Source organism: Mus caroli, unplaced genomic scaffold (assembly GCF_978045245.1).
Source record: "Mus caroli unplaced genomic scaffold, Mus_caroli_1 scaffold_8, whole genome shotgun sequence".
NCBI classification, from domain to species: Eukaryota; Metazoa; Chordata; class Mammalia; order Rodentia; family Muridae; genus Mus; species Mus caroli.
Window position 1 is genome coordinate 70406986 of NW_028227263.1, and position 25233 is coordinate 70432218.

General features: G+C 40.7%; 1 protein-coding gene across 1 annotated transcript in view; it reads right to left on the minus strand.

The window, feature by feature from the left end:
* The window catches only part of Agbl1 (AGBL carboxypeptidase 1), an 818045-nt gene that overhangs the window by 695931 nt on the left and 96881 nt on the right, over positions 1 to 25233 (minus strand). The window contains exons 10-14 of the mRNA XM_021168273.2: positions 24191 to 24274; positions 23874 to 23960; positions 20876 to 21024; positions 19754 to 19841; positions 12196 to 12340 (exon numbers count right to left, since the gene is read on the minus strand). Coding sequence (XP_021023932.2) covers positions 12196 to 12340; positions 19754 to 19841; positions 20876 to 21024; positions 23874 to 23960; positions 24191 to 24274 — 553 coding nt within the window. The remainder of the gene's footprint in view (positions 1 to 12195; positions 12341 to 19753; positions 19842 to 20875; positions 21025 to 23873; positions 23961 to 24190; positions 24275 to 25233) is intronic.

Here is a 25233-nt window from a genome sequence, read left to right on the forward strand (position 1 = left end):
GCCCTGTCTGCAGGAAGATCAAGCTGATAACCTTAGCCTGGGGCCAGAGCCAGAGCTTCTCCACAGAAGTCTTGGGCTTTCTTAATGCTTCCACAAAAGCCATTCCCTGACCTCAGCAGGTTACTCTGCTGAAGACCACTTACAAAGCACCAAGCTCCAGAAAAGGAAAATCCTCTTTTCTTGTTGTGATTCCCTTAGAACTGCACTTTCTGGTGCCCTAATTTGGGGGATGGAAGGAACCCACCCCCAAGCACAAGGCCTATTTTATTTTTGCACTGCTTATTCCCCTTGACATTTCAATACACTCAGCAGATAATCAGAGCATCTCATCACAAGAACAAATACCACCTGTAAGTAAAAACAGAAGCTAGAGAGCACACTGGAAGTTCCACGTGAGCTTTATCTGAGTGTCCCTCTCTGAAAACAACAACCACCCTAACTTAAAGAAACTTACCTGTGCTTTGTTCCTAAGATGCTCTGAAGTGCCTTGAGAACACCTGGGAAACATCCTACCAATGAGAGGCACCCTCATCCTCAGGGGACTTACTTTAAGAACAAGAGAGACATTTGCCATTTATAAAGAGAAGAGCGTTTTGATGTCTCATCCATTAAAAGGTAAAAAATAATAAGTAACCACTATGATAAGGACATCTGTAGTGTCTTGTGCTCTTCTCTTTGATCTTTAAATACTTTCCACACTAGCATAAATTGTAAAATGGACAGCTACGACTCTAACAGAGAAAAAGGATTATCATAGAAACAACACCAGTGTTCTAATGGCTACCAACTAGAGTTTATTACTGAGGTAGACACTTTTTTTAAAGATCTATTTATTTATTTTATGCATATAAATATGCTGCAACTGTCTTCAAACACACCAGAAGAGGAAATCAGATCCCATTATAGGTGGTTGTGAACCACCATCTGGTTGCTGGGAATTGAACTCAGGACAGCTGGAAAAGTAGTCAGTATTTCTAACTGCTGACCCATCTCTCCAGCCAGAGGTAGGCACTTTTAAAATTTCATCTATCAATTTTCCTATATTTATAACAGCCTATAGAGCAATGACATTTTGCTTCCACTTTACAGGTATAAAAAGTAAGTGGGGGGAAAAAGCACCGGGGCAGCTGGGGCACAGGGTCGGCTGACACTCGCCAGCTACCCACAACACCCGCCACAGGATCTTAAGACTTCTGGTGAGTGGAGCACAGCTTCTGCTCCAATCCAATTGCGCGCGGGACCTGAGACTGCATTAGTTAGGGAAGCAGAAACCGGCCTGAGTAGGGCCACAGGCCTCATCCGGCCGGATCAGCGCCAGGGTAGCTGGAGCACAGGGTTGACTGACACCCGCCAGCTACCCACGACCCCCGCGGCAGGATTTTGGGACTGCTGGTGAGTGGAACACAGCTTCTGCTCCAGTCCAATCACGCGGGACCTGAGACTGCTCTGGTTGGCGAGAGAGAAATCCGGCCTACATAGGGCCACAAGCCTCTTCCGGTCAGAAAAGCACCGGGGCAGCTGGGGCGCAGGGTCGGCTGACACTCGCCAGCTACCCACAACACCCACCTCAGGATCTTAAAACTTCTGGAGAGTGGAAAACAACTTCTGCTCCAATCCAATTGCGTGCGGGACCTGAGACTGCATTAGTTAGGGAAGCAGAAACCGGCCTGAGTAGGGCCACAGGCCTCATCCGGCCGGATCAGCACCAGGGTAGCTGGAGCGCAGGGTTGCCTGACACCCGCCAGCTACCCACGACCCCCGCCCCAGGATTTTGAGACTGCTGGTGAGTGGAACACAGCTTCTGCTCCAATCTTTAAACAGTGACAACAATAACAACTAACCCCAGAGATTACCAGATGGCGAAAGGTAAACGTAATAATCTTACTAACAGAAACCAAGACCACTCACCATCATCAAAACCCAGCACCCCCACTTCGCCCAGTCCAGGGCACCCCAACACACCGGAAAAGCTAGACACGGATCTAAAAGCATATCTCCTGATGATGGTAGAGGAGTTCAAGAAGGACTTTAATAACACACTTAAAGAAATACAGGAGAACAATGCTAAACAGGCAGAAGACACTAAAGAGGAAGCACAAAAATCCCTTAAAGAATTGCAGGAGAACACTGCTAAAGAGTTACAAATCCTTAAAGAAAAACAGGATAACATAATCAAACAGGTAGAAGTCCTTACAGAAAAACAGGAAAACACATCCAAACAGATGATGGAAATGAACAAAACCATACTAGACCTAAAAAGGGAAGTAGACACAATAAAGAAAACCCAAAATGAGGCAACACTGGAGATAGAAACCCTAGGAAAGAAATCTGGAACCATAGATACGAGCATCAGCAACAGAATACAAGAGATGGAAGAGAGAATCTCAGGTGCAGAAGATTCGATAGAGAACATCAACACAACAATCAAGGAAAATGTAAAATGCAAAACGATCCTAACTCAAAACATCCAAGAAATACAGGACACAATGAGAAGACCAAACCTATGGATAATAGGAGTGGATGAGAATGAAGATTTTCAACTCAAAGGACCAGCAAACATCTTCAACAAAATTATAGAAGAAAACTTCCCAAATCTAAAGAAAGAGATGCCCATGAACATACAAGAAGCCTACAGAACTCCAAATAGACTGGACCAGAAAAGAAATACCTCCCGACACATAATAATCAGAACAACAAATGCTCTAAATAAAGATAGAATACTAAAAGCAGTAAGAGAAAAAGGCCAAGTAACATATAAAGGCAAGCCTATCAGAATTACACCAGATTTTTCACCAGAGACTATGAAAGCCAGAAGATCCTGGTCGGATGTTATACAGACACTAAAAGAACACAAATTCCAGCCCAGGCTACTATACCCAGCCAAACTCTCAATTAACATAGATGGAGAAACCAAAGTATTCCACAACAAAACCAAATTCACACATTATCTCTCCACTAATCCAGCCCTTCAAAGGATAATAACAGAAAAAAACCAATACAAGGACAGGAACCACGCCCTAGAAACAACAAGAAGGTAATCCCTCAACAAACCTAAAAGAAGACAGCCACAAGAACAAAATGCCAACTTTAACAACAAAAATAACAGGAAACAATTACTTTTCCTTAATATCTCTTAATATCAATGGACTCAACTCCCCGATAAAAAGACATAGACTAACAAACTGGCTACACAAACAAGACCCAACATTTTGCTGCTTACAGGAAACTCATCTCAGAGAAAAGGATAGACACTACCTCAGAATGAAAGGCTGGAAAACAATTTTCCAAGCAAATGGCATGAAGAAACAAGCTGGAGTAGCCATTCTAATATCTGATAAGATTGACTTCCAACCCAAAGTCATTAAAAAAGACAGGGAGGGACACTTCATACTCATCAAAGGTAAAATCCTCCAAGAGGAACTATCAATCCTGAATATATATGCTCCAAATACAAAGGCAGCCACATTCATTAAAGAAACTTTAGTAAATCTCAAAGCACACATTGCACCTCATACAATAATAGTGGGAGACTTCAACACACCACTTTCACCAATGGACAGATCATGGAAACAGAAACTAAACAGGGACACAGAGAAACTAAGAGAAATTATGAATCAAATGGATCTGGCAGATATCTACAGAACATTCTATCCTAAAACAAAAGGATATACCTTCTTCTCAGCACCTCATGGTACCTTCTCCAAAATTGACCACATAATTGGTCACAAAACAGGCCTCAACAGATACAAAAATATTGAAATTGTCCCATGCATCCTATCAGATCACCATGGACTAAGGCTGATCTTCAATAACAAAATAAATAATAGAAAGCCTACCTTCACGTGGAAACTGAACAACACTCTTCTCAATGATACCTTGGTCAAGGAAGGAATAAAGAAAGAAATTAAGGACTTTTTAGAGTTCAATGAAAATGAAGCCACAACATACCCAAACTTATGGCACGAAATGAAAGCATTTCTAAGAGGAAAACTCATAGCTCTGAGTGCCTCCAAAAGGAAACTAGAGAGAGCACACATTAGCAGCTTGACAACACACCTAAAAGCACTAGAACAAAAGGAAGCAAATTCACCCAAGAGGAGTAGACTGCAGGAAATAATCAAACTCAGGGGTGAAATCAACCAAGTGGAAACAAGAAAAACTATTCAAAGAATCAACCAATCAAGGAGCTGGTTCTTTGAGAAAATCAACAAGATAGATAAACCCTTAGCCAGACTCACTAGAGGGCACAGGGAAAGTATTCTAATTAACAAAATCAGAAATGAAAAAGGAGACATAACAACAGATCCTGAAGACATCCAAAACACCATCAGATCCTTCTACCAAAGGCTATACTCAACAAAACTGGAGAACCTGGATGAAATGGAGAAGTTCCTAGACAGATACCAGGTACCAAAGATGAATCAAGATCAGGTTAATGATCTAAACAGCCCTATATCCCCCAAAGAAATAGAAGCAGTCATTAATAGTCTCCCAACTAAAAAAAGCCCAGGACCAGATGGGTTTAGTGCAGAGTTCTATCAGACCTTCAAAGAAGATCTAATCCCAGTTCTTCACAAACTATTCCACAAAATAGAAACAGAAGGTACTCTACCCAACTCATTCTATGAAGCCACAATTACTCTGATACCTAAACCACAAAAAGACCCAACAAAGATAGAAAACTTCAGACCAATATCCCTTATGAATATTGATGCAAAAATCCTCAATAAAGTTCTTGCTATCCGAATCCAAGAACACATCAAAACAATCATCCTTCCTGACCAAGTAGGTTTCATCCCAGGGATGCAGGGATGGTTCAATATACGGAAATCCATCAACGTAATCCAGTATATAAACAAACTCAAAGACAAAAACCACATGGTCATCTCCTTAGATGCAGAAAAAGCATTTGACAAGATCCAACACCCATTCATGATAAAAGTCTTGGAAAGATCAGGAATTCAAGGCCCATACCTAAACATGATAAAAGCAATCTACAGCAAACCAGTAGCCAACATCAAAGTAAATGGTCAGAAGCTTGAAGCAATCCCTCTAAAATCAGGGACTAGACAAGGCTGTCCACTTTCTCCATACCTATTCAACATTGTACTTGAAGTCCTAGCCAGAGCAATTCGACAACAAAAGGAGATCAAAGGGATACAAATTGGAAAAGATGAAGTCAAAATATCACTTTTTGCAGATGATATGATAGTATATATAAGTGACCCTAAAAATTCCACCAGAGAACTCCTAAGCCTGATAAACAGCTTCGGTGAAGTAGCTGGATATAAAATTAACTCAAACAAATCAATGGCCTTTCTCTACACAAAGAATAAACAGGCTGAGAAAGAAATTAGGGAAACAACACCCTTCTCAATAGTCACAAATAATATAAAATATCTTGGCGTGACTCTAACTAAGGAAGTGAAAGATCTGTATAATAAAAACTTCAAGTCTCTGAAGAAAGAAATTATAGAAGATCTCAGAAGATGGAAAGATCTCCCATGCTCATGGATTGGCAGGATCAACATTGTAAAAATGGCTATCTTGCCAAAAGCAATCTACAGATTCAATGCAATCCCCATCAAAATTCCAAATCAATTCTTCAACGAATTAGAAAGTGCAATCTGCAAATTCATCTGGAATAACAAAAAACCTAGGATAGCAAAAACTCTTCTCAAGGATAAAAGAACCTCTGGTGAAATCACCATGCCCGACCTAAAGCTCTACTACAGAGCAATTGTGATAAAAACTGCATGGTACTGGTATAGTGACAGACAAATAGACCAATGGAATAGAATTGAAGACCCAGAAATGAACCCACACACCTATGGTCACTTGATCTTCGACAAGGGAGCTAAAAACATCCAGTGGAAGAAAGACAGCATTTTCAACAAATGGTGCTGGCACAACTGGTTGTTAACATGTAGAAGAATGCGAATCTATCCATTCCTATCTCCTTGTACTAAGGTCAAGTCTAAGTGGATCAAGGAACTTCACATAAAACCAGAGACACTGAAACTTATAGAGGAGAAAGTGGGGAAAAGCCTTGAAGATATGGGCACAGGGGAAAAATTCCTGAATAGAACAGTAATGGCTTGTGCTGTAAGATCGAGAATTGACAAGTGGGACCTCATGAAACTACAAAGCTTCTGCAAGGCTAAAGACACCATCAATAAGACAAAAAAACCACCAACAGATTGGGAAAGGATCTTCACCTATCCTAAATCAGATAAGGGACTAATATCCAATATATATAAAGAACTCAAGAAGGTGGACTCCAGAAAGTCAAATAACCCCATTAAAAATGGGGCTCAGAACTGAACAAAGAATTCTCACCTGAGGAATACCGAATGGCAGAGAAACACCTGAAAAATGTTCAACATCCTTAATCATCAGGGAAATGCAAATCAAAACAACCCTGAGATTCCACCTCACACCAGTCAGAATGGCTAAGATCAAAAATTCAGGTGACAGCAGATGCTGGCGAGGATGTGGAGAAAGAGGAACACTCCTCCATTGTTGGTGGGATTGCAAGCTTGTACAACCACTCTGGAAATCAGTCTGGCGGTTCCTCAGAAAATTGGACATAGTACTACCGGAGGATCCAGCAATACCTCTCCTGGGCATATATCCAGAAGATGTCCCAACCGGTAAAAAGGACACATGCTCCACTATGTTCATAGCAGCCCTATTTATAATAGCCAGAAGCTGGAAAGAACCCAGATGTCCCTCAACAGAGGAATGGATACAGAAATTATGGTACATTTACACAATGGAGTACTACTCAGCTATTAAAAAGAATGAATTTATGAAATTCCTAGCCAAATGGATGGACCTGGAGGGCATCATCTTGAGTGAAATAACACAATCACAAAAGAACTCACACAATATGTATTCACTGATAAGTGGATATTAGCCCAAAACTTAGGATACCCAAGATATAAGATACAATTTGATAAATGCATGAAAATCAAGAAGAATGAAGACCAAAGTGTGGACATTGTGCACCTTCTTAGAATTGGGAACAAAACACCCAGGGAAGGAGTTACAGAGACAAAGTTCGTAGCTGTGATGAAAGGATGGACCATTTAGAGACTGCCGTATCCAGGGATCCATCCCATAATCAGCTTCTAAACGCTGACACCATTGCATACACTAGCAAGATTTTGCTGAAAGGACCCAAATATAGCTGTCTCTTGTGAGACGATGCCGGGGCCTAGCAAACACAGGAGTGGATGTTCACAGTCAGCTATTGGATGTATCACAGGACTCCCAATGGAGAAGCTAGAGAAATTACCCAAGGAGCTAAAGGGATCTGCAACCCTATTGTTGGAACAACATGATGTACTAACCAGAACCCTGGAGCTCTTGTCTCTAGCTGCATATGTATCGAAAGATGGCCTAGTCGGCCATCAATGGAAAGAGAGGCCCATTGGACTTGCAAACTTTATATGCCCCAATATAGGGGAATGCCAGGGCCAAAAGAATGGGAATGAGTGGGTAGGGAAGTGGGGGGTGCTATGGGGGACTTTTGGGATAGCATTGGAAATGTAATTGAGGAAAATATGTAATAAAAATATTAAAAATCAAAAAAAAAGTAAGTGGGGAAAAAAAATTGTAAAGCTTTGCACATAGTTACTAGCTAAGGAAACAGAGGCCTAGACTCATCAGTGTTCATCTGACTTCCAAAAATTGCCCTTACATTGTGACTCTCATGGTGTGAGCTTTCCTGAGAAGATGTCACAAGACACATCTACTTCTCAGAAGATGACAGAGCAAAGAAGTGATTCTTGCTCAAGGCCAGCTTGGTGAATCAATGAGTTTACTGTGGCTACTCACAGGTATATTGATGACTCAAGACAGTGCTGCCACTGAAATGTCCCCAGTCTCAGTCAGCCTTTTACTTCTTATACACTAGCACCCCCAAGACCACCTGCAGCAGGTGGGTGCTGGAGTGAAGACAAGGCTCATAAAAGGGTAAGGTTGTTCTCCCTCTTTCATTAGGGAATTAACAGCCTCCCTACTATTGTATCATAGACCCAGTGTCCCCTTGGTGTTCTGCATATTTTCTTGCCTTGACTCTTTGGCCAAGGTGTTCAATAGCCACCATAGCAACAATGCTTCATGACCTTCTAAATTAATGTCCCATCGGGAGGCACAGCTCCACCACAACAGCTCTAGATATCTGGCATTTTCTGGGTCTTTTGGCAAAAACCTGTCCTTCAAACATATCTTGGATCCTTTATGTTCACCTCCCTCATATCAAGACCCTGCATGGTACTTTGTTTTACTTCATACAAGGCTAGGTCTCTGTCTATTGATTATGTGACAACACTGATTTATAGTTTGCTGGCTGCATCTTTGATCTACCACATGGAAGTCAACATTTCCCATGTGATGTCTTTGAAACTCTCCATTTATTCTGAACCCTTTATAAGACAGAGACATTGTCTGTAGAGAATTCTTCTCTTTTCTCCATCTTGTGCTTCTCCACCTCCTTTTCCTTTTCCCACTCTTGTTTTCATCTCTGAAAATGGTAGGAGCATTTCCTCCATTAAGTATAAATATCAGGACAAAAATCTCTGCCCCATGGATCTACTGCTCACAAGCTTTATTAAGCTCTCCTAACATAGGAATCCCACTTAAAACCTCCTTATTTATCTCTTGCCAACTTATGGATGTAGAAGTTCTCAATGAAATTCCTTGGCCACACCTCCTTATCTACCCAAAATTATCTCCAGTCCTCATTTCCAGCTAGGACCACTGCTCCATATAAGCCTTCCATAGCAGAATCTCAGGACTTTAACAGCCGAGCAGTCTTTTCAGTTACTTCTATAATGGTATGGCTGATTGAAACCTAACTCCCTTGGTTTGCTCCAGAATTATAACATTCTATTTCTTTGTCTTAGCTTTATTTTAATGCTGTAATTTGGGTGATTATCCAACAGAATTGCCAGCAAGTTTCTGGAAGATAACAATCTGAAAGAACCAAATACTAATTCTCTTATAACAAAACACCCATGGAAGGAATTACAGAGACAGTTTGGAGCTGAGACTAGAGGATGGACCATCTAGAGACTGCCATACTCATACCCGGGGATACATCCCATAATCAGCTTCCAAACGCTGACACCATTGCATACACTAGCAAGATTTTGCTGAAAGGACCCAAGATAGAGCTGTCTCTTGTGAGACTATGCCGGGGCCTAGCAAACACAGAAGTGGATGCTCACAGTCAGCTATTAGATAGATCACAGGGCCCCCAATGAAGGAGCTAGAGAAAGTACCCAATCTGCAACTCTATAGGTGGAACAACAATATGAACTAACCAGTACCCTCCTGGAGCTCCTGTCTCTAGCTGCATATGAATCAGAAAATGGCCTAGTCGGCCATCAGTGGAGAGAGGCCCATTGGTTGTGCAAACTTTATATGCCTCAGTACAGGGGAACGACAGGGCAAAGAAGTGGGAGTGGTGGGGGGAGTGGGGGGAGAGTGTGTGGGGGACTTTTGGGATAACATTGTAAATGTAAATGAAATAAATACCCAATAAAAAAAGAAAATAGTAATGTTCTTAAAGTTTCAAAATTATATTCAAAATTACATGCAAAGATATCCAGCATACAATCCTCTGCTGTAAAAAAAAATGTTTTCAAGGCTTAAACACAATCTTGTTGTAAGAGATTTACAAATTGTGAATCCCACATGAAAATTTATTTTCACCCCTCAACATAACCCTCAAGTCACGTGTAGTTAATTCTACTCCTGGGACATCATTCACATTAGTTTGTCACTGATCAGTTGGAAAAGAACTGTTTTAGGACACCTCTAAAAATAAAAATTACCAGTGTGTGTCCCAGAACCAACTCATTCTGTTGAAGTGGGAGGAAGGGTTTCACAAGTGAAGCCAGAGTCAATTACACTCCTAACCCAGAGAAGACAGAGGCCATCAGTCATTGGAAATGTGAAGCCTAAAATTGAGAGTATCATTGTCACTTTCCAGATAACAGATTATCTTTTATACGCCATTCTGCTCATTTAAGAGGAAGAAGCCTTGCACACCTCTCCTGTGACTTTTCTCATTAACTCTTCTCAAATGCCTACAGTCGGTAGAAAAACAAGAAAACACCAAACCAGTTAGCAATCTTATCTCATCTAGCTAGCCAGCTCTATCTCTTCCCCCTAATAAGGGTCTTCATTGCTGGTACCTTTGTCTCCCTTGAAAATGAAATTCTTTTCCCTAGGTCCCAATCACTCTTGATGTGTTTGTAAGTCAGAAGCTTTAGACCCTGTGCTCTGGTCTGACCAGCCTCTGGGAAGGAAATAGCCCAGAGCCCCAGAGCAAGATGGAAGCCTGATTCCTGTCTTTGAATCAGCTTGTAGACACTCACCAAGCGTCTATCAAAGCCTCCTGAGATCTGAGCTGGACCATGTTTGATAAAAACTGTTAGTATTCAGATGAACCACATCCACAGTACTAAGGATTTCAGATAAAAATCCTTGAGTTGGTGATTTAAACTCTGCCATCTGTATAACTATCTCCTCACAGAACCCAACAACTATGCATACTTATACAATTTATCAAGCTGAATTTCTAGTACCTACAGCATATAATAGCAGGCAAGAATACAAAGCTGATCCCAGAGAAGAAAATTCCACTGAACTCATTCTATACTTCTACAGTAGAATAGAAAGGCCACAGGGATTAACACGAAACACCAGTGTTCTGTTCCCCATCTTGCCACTAGCCAGATATGGGACTTTTCAGTCTCAGTTGAATAAATATTACAGGTGAATTAGACAAGTTTCCAGACTCCTTTGAATGCTTTATATTCACCTCCACCATGAATCTCCTCAGGGTCTAAGGTAGCCTAACAAATGTATATGTGTGGGCGTCCTATACCCATCTTTCTTCCTCCAATGGAAACGAACCAACATGTATGCAAAAGTGTACCTCCTTTTCCAGTAGACATTCCACACACAGTGCTTCACTGTCAAGATCATAAGCACAGGGGAAGACATTCATGAATCCTGTCTGTTGTATGTCCCCAAAGGCAGCAAGCATGTCTTACAACAGTCACAGCTTGTTTCAGCATATTATGAGATATGCATGCCTTAGATTAACTTCATGTGTTCTCTAAGGGTGATACACAAATAATACTAGTTGTGTTTCTTCTGCAATCTGGAAAACAGTAAAAATATCTCTGTAGGCAAGACAACATATGGAAAAAAGGACAGCTGCACCCTCATAAAGGGCTTAGCTGAGTGGTTTAAGTGTGCCTGCTCCAAGAGATTTTTATTTATACCAAAGCATTCCCTTTGAACAGTTGTTATCTTGTCCTATTCTTTATCACAGTCTTAAAATGAAAATGTTCAACCTTCAAGCTAAATGCTATATTGTAGGCATATACATAATATTATGAATACGGCAGTAACATTTTGTATTAACACAGAGGATAAAAGCATTTTGTAGAAAATATTGTAGCTCATTATTCCACAGGATAGTCATAAAATAGCTAGGGGAAAGTGATGGTTTGCTAACTTTTGGAAATGATAGGAAACTGTATGATCTAGGCATAAGTTTCCTCAAAGTTGCCCCATCAATAATTTTGCAGAGACTTCAAACATGGGAATAACTGTGAATCTTGCTGCCTTATGCTGTACCTTCTACATAAATAATGGCCACTGGACTCATTGTTTTCTTCTTCTACTGTTTGCTCAAACATAGACGTGGAATCCACTGGAGAAGCTGACCTGGATGCTCGCTCACAGATAACTCAGACTCACAGATTCAAAATCTCTCTTCTGCCTTCTACATCTCTCTTCCAGTAAGTAATTCTTTTCTGTATCTCTGCCTACTTGCAAGAGTTGACCCTAACTCATTGCCGATCTAACAACTTCATAGTTTACTTGTGACAGAGGCCATAAGACATAACCCCAGCTCCCACTCTCAGCCAGTAGACAATGTGGGTCTCTAGAAGAGCACTTGCCATGACCCAGCCATGTGTGTCAATCAGATAAGGACACAGAACACAAGCCAAGTTGATGACAACACATCCCACTGTCTTAGGAAAATGATGGTTCTCCTCTCCTCTCCCTGCTCACCCCTTATTCTGGAATCTCGGTAATGTTCCCAGAAAAACCTCTTGCCCTTGCTCTCATGCCAGGATAATGATGCTATAGGTAAGACATTACCATGAGGGTGGAATAGGTGTAGGGATAGTGATAGGCCAGATAGCAGGCATCCTCATTGTGGGGGAAGGTAACAGCAAAGGTAAGGGTGTAGTAGCGCTTCCCGACTGCTCCATCCATGGTAGCTACATTCTGACGGTAGTGATTTCTGAAAAGAGAAAAGGACAGGATGAGAATAAATGAAGTTGGGTAAGGGACAAGGCTGCAGAGGGAGTGGGGAGGCCCCAGAGTCCTAAATGTCAGAACCCCCCTGTGCTACATATTGGCAAGAGAACCATAACTCAGTGATCAAAAACACTTTTGTGAGTAAGACTTAGAGAGTGAAGAAACAGACAATTGAATTCACTGCCAGCTCCTGTATCAGCTCAGCCACATATATACACTTGACCCAGGATCTCCTGTTTGTGGTATACATATTGTGACGTCCCCTGCTGTAACTGCAACCACAGATGACCACTACCTAACCACTGCACTGGGAAAGAGGATGATATACGCCGATTCTGTTTCATACTGTCCCTATTGCAGACACACACCCAAATTTTGTTCTCCTATCCTTATCACTTGGCACAACCATATAAAGTCCAGCTGATCCCTTTCATTTTGTGATATTTTGATGTTATGTCCAGAAATGGTATTTTTTGCTGCACATCGCCCACCCTCTACCTGTGATGTTCTCCTGACCCCTCTTCTGTGTTGTTTCCTATGTTATAGAGGGGATGAAATTGATATCCCATTCAGGGCTGAACACATCACAATTTAGTCTTGGCAGTTTGATTATGTATGAGTCTCTGTATTAACTGCCTCCTGCTATAAGAAGCTCCACTGGTGAAGGTATAATACAACACTAATCTATGGATATCAGCATGCAGCCCATACCCTTTGCTTCTGACAAATGGATTTATTAGCTATTGCTACTAAGCACTGAATTCCATCTCAAGATTCACATATGTCCTCTTTTGTCACTGCTGTAATAACTCATCCTGTGAATGAAAAGAATGGAAGCTTAGAAGAGCTAGCTGACCATAAAGCAAGGAAATGCTGGCTGCAGGATTTGAACCCAGATTTCTCTAGCTAAAGTGACTGTTCTTTCACTGAGCAATGAGTTCTTTCCAAAGGAATGATTTGTCATCCCAAAGGGGACTTCACTTCCTAAAGCTTGAGAGTGCACAATTTCCTTTGTCAAAGATGAAGGACCAATTCTGATACTTCAGAGAACAGTATCAAAGTAGATTGCACCCAGAAGTACATCCCATGCAACGTTTTCCATACACACTGCCAGTTACACTCTCGTTTTGCCTGTTGATGGTGAGACAGCTGTACAGGCTTTCCTGAGAAATGTTATCATCCAGGCTGCATGATAATGGAAAAGGCTCATAACACCAGCGGCAATTCTACCTCTGGCACGACATTAGCTTGCTGGATCATTGTGAGGTTTGGGGATTTGGGTGAGGGAGAAGGAAAAGAGAAAGAAGAAAATAGATTATTATTTGTATGTTCTTGCAAAACATAAAAACAGATACTCTTTTCTTCTTTTAGCTTCCTTCTTGCTCCCCTTACCACCACTAACCACAAAAGGCAGTTGTATGGGAAAGGAACTCATAGCATTCGGTCACACTTCCTGTGCTCCTTGTAATGTTTCAATGTTTATAAAACTAGTGGTAGGTGTCTGAGAGGTTGTCAATACTTCCAACTACTACCACTCAACTTTGCTTGCTTCAGCTTCTGTTCACATAGAAACCTGGAACCATTCACTCTGGGCGGGGGTAGAGGAGAGAAGAGAATAACCCCATAACAATACTAGGCCAAAGCAACTGTCCTACACGGCTTTTGAATCACACTAATAGAATCTATTTCCCATGTGCTTGTAGAAATAGCTTCAAAAGAGTATCTCCCCCATGCAGTTATCTGGGTCTTCATATCTAGCTGCATCTATTTTTTCCAGATTTCCCCAAAGTTTTAAAGTGTCTCCTAAAGCTAAGACTCTGGTTATTAGAAAGTATGCAAAGAGCAGATGGCCACCCAGAAGGCACGAGAGGCACATGTGTTCTGTCTTTATTTGCTTTCTGATTGCACTTGCAAAGGTTCCAATGAAAAAGCACATTTTCATTATACCTTGCTAAATAGCAAACAGTACTGGTCAGTTACAGCTCCTAACCAAGAGAAATGAGCCAGGGACACTGCATTAAAGTATGAAAGAGTGTCCAATCTATAAACAATACACATGTAAATACACATGTGCACACACACTCCTGAATATGAAGGCAAGTAGAAACATCATCAAATGTCCACTGTCACCAGATCCTTCACCTATGAACAGTGCTGACAGAGTCAGCATCTTGACTTGAGATAAGAGCCAGTTGTAGTGGTCTTATTTGATAATAGCCTTGTTTTTTTTATAGGTCTTCCCATGAAGTCTGGAGAATAGTAGTTGCATGTTCCATTAAATATTGATAGTCTGTAGTTTTCCCAATGTAAATTGAAGTCATATAACAAGGGCACTTACACATCACAAACTCAGCCTTGCTCTGCTCTGCTACAGAAAGCTAGAAAGAAGGGGGTAATGAAATCTCTGTATCTGTCCTTACATTCTTCCCCACTGAAACCACCCTGGGCTCCAAGAAAAGACCAATTCTAGGGGAGTGGAAAGAGAAATAGCATGGACCCATAATTTTCAGACTCCATGGTTCCTGTGATAGAAGAATACGAATCCAGATGGTAGCTTTGATTATGTGCGAAATCTTCTCACATGTGTATGTAAACACACACCCGCACACACACACACAAACAACACACACACAGGAAGATACACATCTCTCATAACATACTTCATAGCCTGAAGCTGTCAGCAACCATTCTGCAAGCTGGCCTTTCCCAAGATGGTTGTTCCCTGCTGGGAGTTAAGGAAATTGGAAACGAAACATCAGCTTGTAGAGAGTGAAGTTCAGCTGAAGAAAGTTGTGTTGCAACCTGGAGTGATGGGTCTGAACTCTGGAGGACTCTAAAACAAACATCAGACTTCATAACTGGATACTTTTGGGGTAAACACACTTTAGAGGAGGTGGCAATGTCCACAGGCAACGTTCCTCAGAGGCCTTTGATGAATGTCTAGTAAATCTCTAAAGTGAAGTATGGCTTTCTGATTTGGTTTGTTCGAGGCAGAATGCAACCATCCAATTAGTTTGTGTTTGTTTTCTCATTTGCAGTGTGAACATGCTGAAGGACATCTCCAGGGCAGTACTAGTCATCCTTCCTACATTAGCTGCTTCCTTCCTATGTTACAAGGACATAAAAAACCTTTGTCATCATCTTCAATTACCCTCTTCCCTTTTCTCAGCTTAAATGTTTGCCCTTCAAAGACATGCTCTATAATATTGTACATAGCTCTTTGACGCTAGAATCTTTCTCATTGCTAATACTATCACAAGGACCAAGCATATTCCTTTGTGTGTTGCTGTGCTTGGCATTTGTGTGCCATGCCTGGATGTTGGCAACTGTTCAGTTGGAGTTTACAAAATAAATGGAGCTAAGATTCCCTGAGCAACAATTAAAATGCTTCAACTATTTTGTGACAATCTTAATATTACCCTTCCAGAGAAAATATTTTCTATACATTCTATAGGTGAAAACATTGCCACTCACTGTTGTGAAGTGTCTTGAACAATTCCACACACACAGTATTCAGTGTGGATTTATATCTGAAACTAAGATTTTTAACATTGTTATCACTTACCTCTTAGAAATGGACATAGTGAAAAGTGAAATTTTGTTCAGTTCATCAAGTAAGAATCTGAGATCTGTATATACCAGGACTGCTACAAACTTAAGGGTCTAAAACAAAGAAGTATCAAACAGTCCAGGTGAGAACTACTAGTAAAGGTGAGTTATATACTATGACCATCACCAATACTCAATTTAATATGGTTCTAGTAATTAGTACTAAATAGTGCTAACATGAATTGAATGCCTACAGTATTCAAAGGCTTTGGATTATTGTGTGTTTTACCAAATGTCCTTCAATCTTCAGAGCTGCTCGGTGGAGGTAGATACCCTTTTATTCTTATTTTATAGACAAACTAAGATTGAGAAAAGTTGGAGTAATTTGTCAGATGTCTTTGTGGTGAAGAGATGGTGGAAATTTACTCATAAGAACAATTTTCTCTTTGAAGCATCTCTTCTGGGTGGAAAAAGAAGAAAAAGCCTGGGCACTAGTATTCTCTCAGATCACCTGGAAACCCTAGACAGGTCATCTTGGGACAAAGGTGACCTGAGCTACACAGACCCAGCTGCTCCACAGTTAAAAGCTTACCCTTCCCTGAACCATTCATCTTCAGAAGGATTCACACTTTTGTAACCATGAAGCCTTCAAAGAAGCGGGAAGCAAAGTACACAAGGCAGTTACAAATTACATCCATCTCCACTTGTGCTCAGAACTATTCCAGGAAGTTGCATGTCGTTACTGTTGTTCTCTGTGTGTACTACATTAGCCAACACTAAAGCCACGTGTGAATTAGCTAATCTCACACTGACGATGGCTTTTTAACAAGGGTACATCATTTTACTTAATGGAATCTAATAAGGCACAGCAGCCGACTCGCTGGGCTTCCCAGTGCCTTGCAGCATCCCTAATATTCTATATACCATCAAATCTCTCTCCTGAGATTCCTCGGAAGGATGGATGATGGCAGGGCTCTTGTATGGCATTCATCTTCATGAATGAGCTGTTCCATCTCCTCTCATGAGCAGAGATAAATGTCAGAAGAGAGCAGCTGCAGTGTATTACATGGCCACTCAGCACCTGCAGTTTCCCTCCCACTGCCCTTCAACATGGAGACTGCTTTAGACCAGAGCTGGGAGAGGACTGGGGAAGGTGTGAAGCCAAAAGTCAGAAGGAGAAGCTGGCCACAGGAAAGTAAATAAAACAAACCAATGTGTCCTTGCTTACTTTATGACAGGCACAGAAAAATGAATTTACCCGTTTTGTTCTTCAGTGTCCAGAATAGAAAGACTAGTAAATAACCAGGGGAAAGAACTGAATTGTGCACACAGAGACAATATTAAAAACTTCTCCTTGAACATATTGTATATGTTCTAGGTAATAAAGATAGTAAAATATCTAATGTTTAAGGTGGGGATTGACCTGATTGGTTTTTGCAGTACATGTCAACCATATAGAATGAATAATTACAAAATAAGCTTGATTTGAGGCCAGTGAAATCAAACCCTCTTCTCTGTTTTATTCCAGGGAGACATTATTAAAATCACATTAAATTCTGTATCAGCTGTTATACGACGTGGAGCTCACCATCATAGCTTCAGCAAGGGTTCACGGGGGAGGGGAGGAGCTAGGATGGCTTGCCTCTCTCTCTGTCTTTTCTTTTAGCTTCTGGCAAAGTATTTAAGGACCCAGAAGTATATGAGGCCCCATTCCCTCCAGGAGTTCTTTTTCTTTCACATTTGTATTTAACTACCCAGATATAGAATGAATAATTATATAACTAGAATAAATATAATAATTATATCCTTATTTCTCCTTACATTGAGTATCCTGACACTAACCCTGGGAATTTAATACCACAAGGAAAATGGAACACCTGAGTTTGCACTAATATAGAGAAGAGTAGGAAGCTTCCCCTGACTAATACTCCAGAGAGAATACAGGGATGAAACAAAGAAATCCTCTATCGCAGATCCAATCACAGATTGTGATGGGAAATGGGATAACACATGTTGTACATACACTAAAGTATTTCATAATAGACAAAGGTGTTGTAATCTGTGGGTGAATTGAGATTACATGTATTTGTCCTGTTGTTACATCATGTTATTGGTAATGTGTTAACACAATGTGAGTAATTGTAAAACAAACTGCATCACAATGTAGCAGCCTTATCCATTCATCTCTGTTATATTCACGGCTGGAATATGAAAATGAATTACATTATACATGCATGGTTTGCATCTTACCCCTCTGTTACTCCTTAATTCACATAACAATTGTCTTGTTAATGACTCTAAAAGCTATTAACAGTGGCTTCCCTTAGGCCAGGGTGGTGCTTTTGAATGTGTGTCTTCATCTTTCTCCTCTGAGGAGATACCTGCCCCCCTGGGACTTCATTCTTACTCCACAGTTCCAAGAAGAGGATCCCACAGGTGAACTCTACTTCACTGATTTAATAATGCAAGACCTTATGTTTGTGCAATCCTCACATTCCAGACGCAAGCAAGTTTTCCTTTAAGTCTTGTACACATCTATGGACACTGTATTCAGAGGAAATTAAAAGATATTCCTGGCACAATAAAAATTAGATTTCATATTGTCTCCTGCAATTGTGAACTCTAAAACCCTGAAGTGATGTTTAGCCTACATCTCAGTGTACCAGGAAAAGAGTCCTAGGGGGTCCTAAGATAAGTGGGCCAGGAAGTAATTGGGCCAGGAATAGGTGAATGGAAATCTAACAAAGTTGTAAGGTTTTGATATTCTTCTAAAGAATATATGAAAATGCTACTTGGATTCATATCTTGATACATCAAGGACGGAAGCTGCCACCTGCCTTACTGCACAGTGTTAATCATCTCCGCTCTGTGCTTTGTGAGCTGTCCTTATCTCTATGGTGATTTCTGCTTTTATCCAAACAGCACAACACGCCCCCTGACCTTTCCTGTCAATACCATCCCCAGAGCCTCAAAGCAGAGAGACATTAAGTGTATACCTTTCTTCTCTGAGGCTGCGATAATCATCCCAAATTCTAGATTATCTGCTAGTAGTATGTTAGGGACCTGTTATAATCTTAGAAAGGGGAGTCTTACTTTAGCAGAGAAAGAAAAGTAGGAGCCTGTTGATTTCTATAAGATCTAGCAATGAACTAGGAAGGCATCATGTGAACTCTGCCTGCCCTAACATTTCTTAGCCCTCATTTACGTATTTGAATTTTATTTTCCATATGAGAAAAATATGCATGGGCATGTAAATAAACCCATTTATTTCATTAAGAGTGTAGATACTTTAAGTTTTCATCACATTCTTTTTTCCGGGGGAAATTGATGAAGCCGTCTATTGATTGAAGAATAAGCATAAATAATTCAATCCTTCCCTCTTTTATACACAAAACTATCTTGCTATGGAAGAAGACTTCCCTATGTACACTTGTCATATAGTCATACCTCTTTGTCCTTGAAAAGTGATGCTTGTGTGCATAGGGACAGGATACAGAACCTTACACTTCCTGTTCACGGGGTCCAGGTGAAGAGCTAAGGTTTGAACTAACCATAGCTTCTGCCTATACAACTTCTAAGACCTGGCCCTCTCCCCCCCCCCCAAAAAAAAAGTGCCCAAGTTTTCACAGTGGTGTGTGAAGAGAAACTAATCATATTGCAATACCCTCAATGATAGTCAGGGGACTAATGCGAGCTCCATTTAACTTAAAATGTCTCAGGACAAGCATTGGTAATAAGGGTAGCAGACAAACAGGTTGTGGATATTTATAAGAATAACAGAAAAAAAATTTAAACTGAGGGTAAATGTCCACACAGATCAATTGAAGCCAAGTGCATGCTAACATACTTGTAGTAACAAATGTCAGAGCCTGTCCGTATCCAGGCAGGTCGACCAAGAAGAGCCTCTTTCACAGAATACAGGGTTGGCTGCATCCCTGTGAAATAAAAGCAAGGCTTAATCCACAAGAAAAGAGAAACAGAGCCAAATGAAGAATACAGCAGTAGGCTGGATGGTGACCCCTAAAGATACCCAATTCTTCATCCTTCAAGGCTGTGTTGTGAATGTTCACTGTATATTGTCAGAGACTTTGCAAGTGTAATTAAACTTAGATATTAAGCCAAACTGATTATCCATGTGGTCTTGAATGTAACCACTGATGCCCTTATGAGGAGTAGGCAAAGGGAGGTTTGACTAAAGAGAAGCAATGTCACGGAAAACATTAAAGGAGCTGTGCTGCTGATTTTAGAGAGTAAGATGCTGTAGGCCAAGGAATGCAAGAAAATGGCTCTTGAATTAGGAGAACAGCATCCATTCTCCCATAGTCTCCACAGAGAACACAGCATGCATTTGAACCCTCATTTTTGCAAAATGAATGCAAGAGTTAAGGCTCACATTTTGTCTTTCTATGGGCACGAGTATCTGTTCTAAGCAGTATGGAGTAGAGGCAGGGCCAGAAGTAGTATGAAATGAAGGCAGCACCCATAGTTATTCTTCATTCAAAACCACCAAATACATTACTATGTGAGCTATCCCAAGTAGAACATGGTGATTAAGCATTTTCCAGAGTTTTTGAGTATATAAAGCAGTGCTCAGGTAGATTTTGCAGCTCTCCTGTCTTGTAGCAAGCAGACCAATATATTTATTTACTCTTGTGATATTTATAAGATGGAAAGCAGAAACAAGCACCTTCAGGACTTCAAAGTTCAAAGTGTACTATACCTCAGAATGTACTGCAATATTGTGGACACTCCTCATATTTGGTGGCAGAGTGAGAATCCCTCACCACCCTTCCATATTTGCCTTATGCACCCAACTGGCCACTGCCTTGCCAGACTGACAAGCAAAGCACATTAGGCCATCATCAACCTTCTGGGACTTCAGGGAGACTTCTGATAATAATACAAACAACCTGGAAGTAACCCATGCATGATGTGAACAGAAATCCCCTGATCCCAAAACTGCTCATACCATAGTTGAACTGGCTGTTGGGTTTCTCACAATTGATGATGTTGAAGTGATAAGGGACGGCGGCCCTCATGCCGCTCACCTTGAAGTAGAACCACTGCTGGTGCTGGGAGCTATTCACGTCAGCATTGACCAACAAGTCATACTCAAACCTGCAGAGTCAGAAATGAGATAATGGGTGGAGTTGCTCTTCCCAGGGAAGTGATATTTTTGTTCTGTTTCATGTACACTTCTATTCCTGAGCCCAGATGAATGACATCTGTCTTAGTTAAGATTTCTATTGCTGTGATGAAACACCATAACCAATACAAGTTCAGGAAGAAAGGGTTTATTTGGCTTACATTTTCATATTGAAGTTCATCATGGAAGGAAGTAATGGAACTTGAAAAGGGCAGTGCCCTGGAGGCAGGAGCTAATGCAGTGGCCATAGAGGGGTGCTACTTACTGGCTTGTTCATCCTGACTTTCTCAGCCTAGCTTTGTATAGCACCAAGGACCACGTGCCCAAGGATGGCACCATCAACAATGGCTGTGTCCTCCCCCATCAATCACTAATTTAAAAAATGTCCTACAGCCAGAATTTATGGAGGCATTCTCTCAACTGAGATTTCTTCCTTCCAAATAACTCCAGATTGTGTCAAATAATGGCAAGAAAACAAGCCAGCACAACATTGCTTAGGGATAGTTATGAAAGGATAGAACTTGTTACAAGATATAAGAATAGGGCAGAGCTAACTGATAGAATCCTGCACCTCACCCTGAGGCTGGTAAGACTGTACCAGTGAGCTTACCATACAATGAAGCATACTCCACTGGGTGGCTAAATCATACCTACAAGCAATTCTCTGACCTGTATGATTCACTGTCCCCAAGTGCGCACTCAAAAAAGTGGTCATTAAAAGTTTTTACTAGGATGTTTATTTTCTTCCTATTTATGTTGCACTGACTACATCTGGTTCCTTTATGATTCTGGTCTCTGATCAAAGGTAAACCCATAGATTTACCAAAGAAACCTAGCCATGGCAGTAACTTAGACAGATTCTGCACTGAAAACTGTTGGCCTAGGAAACTCTTAAGTAACTCTTACTTCCAAGGTCCTTTGAATTTGACTTAAGAAATTATGTAAACAGTGTGTGATTCTCTTTCTTTAGAACCCTAATTTCTCATTTGGTTCTCTCTCTCTCCTCGAGATATATATATTTAGATATATGCTGACCTATTTAAATCTACATTAATTTTTTTCTAACAACCTTCATTGTTGCTATGAGGAAAGAAAAACAAACAGAAGCCATAGGTCAAAGTAGAAGCTGAGCTTAGAGTGGAGAAGTAGGCTGGAATGGAACTGTCACATGCTTGTCCTTTCTTCCTTTAGTCTGGGTAGCTCAACTTTTCTCTGTCTTATGTGTCAGTCTTTGTTGAAGTAGTTCATGTACAAAAACAAAACCAAAAGAAAAAGATCATATATAACTCTCCCCCTGCCCCAAAAATATTATCTTCAAACATAATATCCGGGGATCCATCCCATAATCAGCTTCCAAACGCTGACACCATTGCATACACTAGCAAGATTTTGCTGAAAGGACCCAGATAGAGCTGTCTCTTGTGAGACTATGCCAGGGCCTAGCAAACACAGAAGTGGATGTTCACAGTCAGCTATTGGATGGATCACAGGGCCCCCAATGGAGGAGCTAGAGAAAGTACCCAAGGAGCTAAAGGGATCTACAACCCAATAGGTGGAACAACAATATGAACTAACCAGTACTCCTCTGGAGCTCGTGTCTCTAGCTGCATATGAATCAGAAAATGGCCTAGTAGGCCATCAGTGGAAAGAGAGGCCCATTAGTCATGCAAACTTTATATGCCTCAGTACAGGAGAAGGACAGGGCCGAGAAGTGGGAGTGGGTGGGTGGGGGAGTGGGTGGGGGAGCATGTGGGGGACTTTTGGGATAGCATTGTAAATGTAAATGAAATAAATACCCAATAAAAAAAAGAAAAAAATATCATGTTATAGCAGAGCTACACTAAGTTCTAAGCTCATCATGGTAAGCATATAGCCCTAGATAAAGCATGTCCACTGAGTGCTTACCATATGCTGCGCACTACGAGAAGAGTTTTATGAATATGAAGTAAGTCTTATAAAACAACTACAAAGTAGGTGTTACTGTTATCCTCATTTTGTAGGTGAGACAAGAAAGGCATGAAACAAGGGAGACCACACCTAGGCCACCTAGAAGGAGATGAAAGCAGCCAGCCCTGGCTGTTTCATTCCAACATGTGTGGCTACTATACCAAAAATGTCATTGACCACTTGGTTTGTCAGAAGTCAGCCATAGAAGGATTATGTAACTAGCAAGTCTAGTTCACTCTTCTATGGTAAAATTGTGTTACATCTAGAGATTATGAAAAATTATTATTCCACTGCACCTTAAAGGGATCATTTCTTTCATTTTAGTTTTATGCATCCCTTGCCTGTGGAATCATTTTCTATTAATGAAATCTCATTGGTAGCTTTTGCCAGGGATACATAGATGGTCCCTGGAATGAAAGATAGAGATCCAAAATTGTTCCCTCCTAAATACAGCCCTGTGGAATAAACAGTTATGGGGAAGAGAAGGGATAGGAAATGTCCTGTATTCTTCTGTGTCCACAGGTCTAGCGTTGGAAGAATAGAAGGGTACATATGCACTGAGAGAAGTCTCTTAAGCTGAAATATAGAAGTAACAAATACAGAAATAACATATATTCGTGGATGTAGTGAACAATTCACCTTGCTAAGGCATCAACCAATAGGTTCCCTCATTGTCTTTTGACAGATGACTCGGAGAAGAAAACTTTTAATGCTAGGTAATGTTTGCCATTTTTCTTGGTAAAGATACTCTTAAGATGATTGGTTTGGGTGTTGAGCCACCAATATGGGAGCACTGAACAGGTAATGGCAAGAAATGGCCAGCACCTGCTCTTCCATACTGCCACGAGCCACAACTGTAGCTCTTCTTACTTACTCACGCACTTGGATGGCTTTACGGAGATTTCCTGATTCAAACTTGGAGTGGAACCTTAAGCAATTGGAAATGCTGCCTTGCAAAGGCCTACAAGAAAAAAAAAGAGAATGTATGAACATTTCCTATTGCTGTGTTTGAATACAGATTTACATTCCCTAAAGGTAAGATAGCTCTTACAGTATTTGAAACAGAACAGTCACCATGCTGGTTTTAGAAGCAGAAGTGGATTCCTAATATGGAACACTCGTATTAGCACTTCAACATAACTAACAGAATTGTCCTTGCTTTCTATTCCATGGATGGTCAAGGCCACCTACCTGGGCTCGTCTAAACTGAAGACAACTTTGTTTATAACATCACTTGGATGGAGGAGCCTCCGGATATCCTCAAGTATCTTGATCCTTGTAAAGAAAATTGGAATCAGTGTAAGTGTTGGTTTCTGTGTTTTACCTCAGCTCAGAAATCCTTAGAGAAACACAGAAGATAGGCACTTCACAGTGCCTCCATCTTAGGTTCAAATGGTACAAACAGCACTCTACTTCTTCTTTCTCCTCTTTATTAAAGCATAAAAATACATGAGCAGTAAAACAGAAGGGGAAATGATAGATTTCCTTTAAGATATTCATATTGAAGACAGTTATCAAGAGAACCTAGGCTAGGGTACTATAGCTTTTCTGTCTGTATAAATAAAAATTTCTTATGCACTGAGAGAGCTTTGGGGGAGAAATGACCACTATTGACTATAGTAGGCTTTCTACTGTGTTTTTATTCTGTATATTTGTATTCCTCAGATTCTGCCTGTTATAGAAGGCTGAGGTCAGTCTTCTGTCTGAGTGAGGAAAAAAAAGTGTCTGCGAGACTTAAATAAGAGAGAGGAAGAAAGTTATTTTAGAGATTTATAATCTCTCTTCACATTTCCAGTGAATTTTGTTGACACTGGGTAAGAGAATGGTAAAAGAGAGGTGGACCCAAAGCCTGGACTGAGAAAAGGAAGAGGTGGTATACAGAAGTAAGATAGGGACAGACCACCCATTGGGGTGGTAAGTATGATTATCATAAGCATAGCAGTCATGTTGAGATGAAATCATAAAAGAATCCAAAGTAGGAACAGTTCTTGGGACCTACCATCAAAAGAATAATTTGCTAAAGACATGAAATTTAAAATAAAGACACATTCTGGTCTGTATATTTGACTCTTCTGGCTTAAGATGTATAGAAACCCCCTCCTCAGAAGAAATATCTTTTATCAGATCTCACTTTATTCTTACTATGCTGATCCAAGGACAATGCAGTCTTTCTTGGAATACAGGAATAATCTATCACTTAGGCTTTCTGCCCTGAAGAATATGTGAGATGTTTT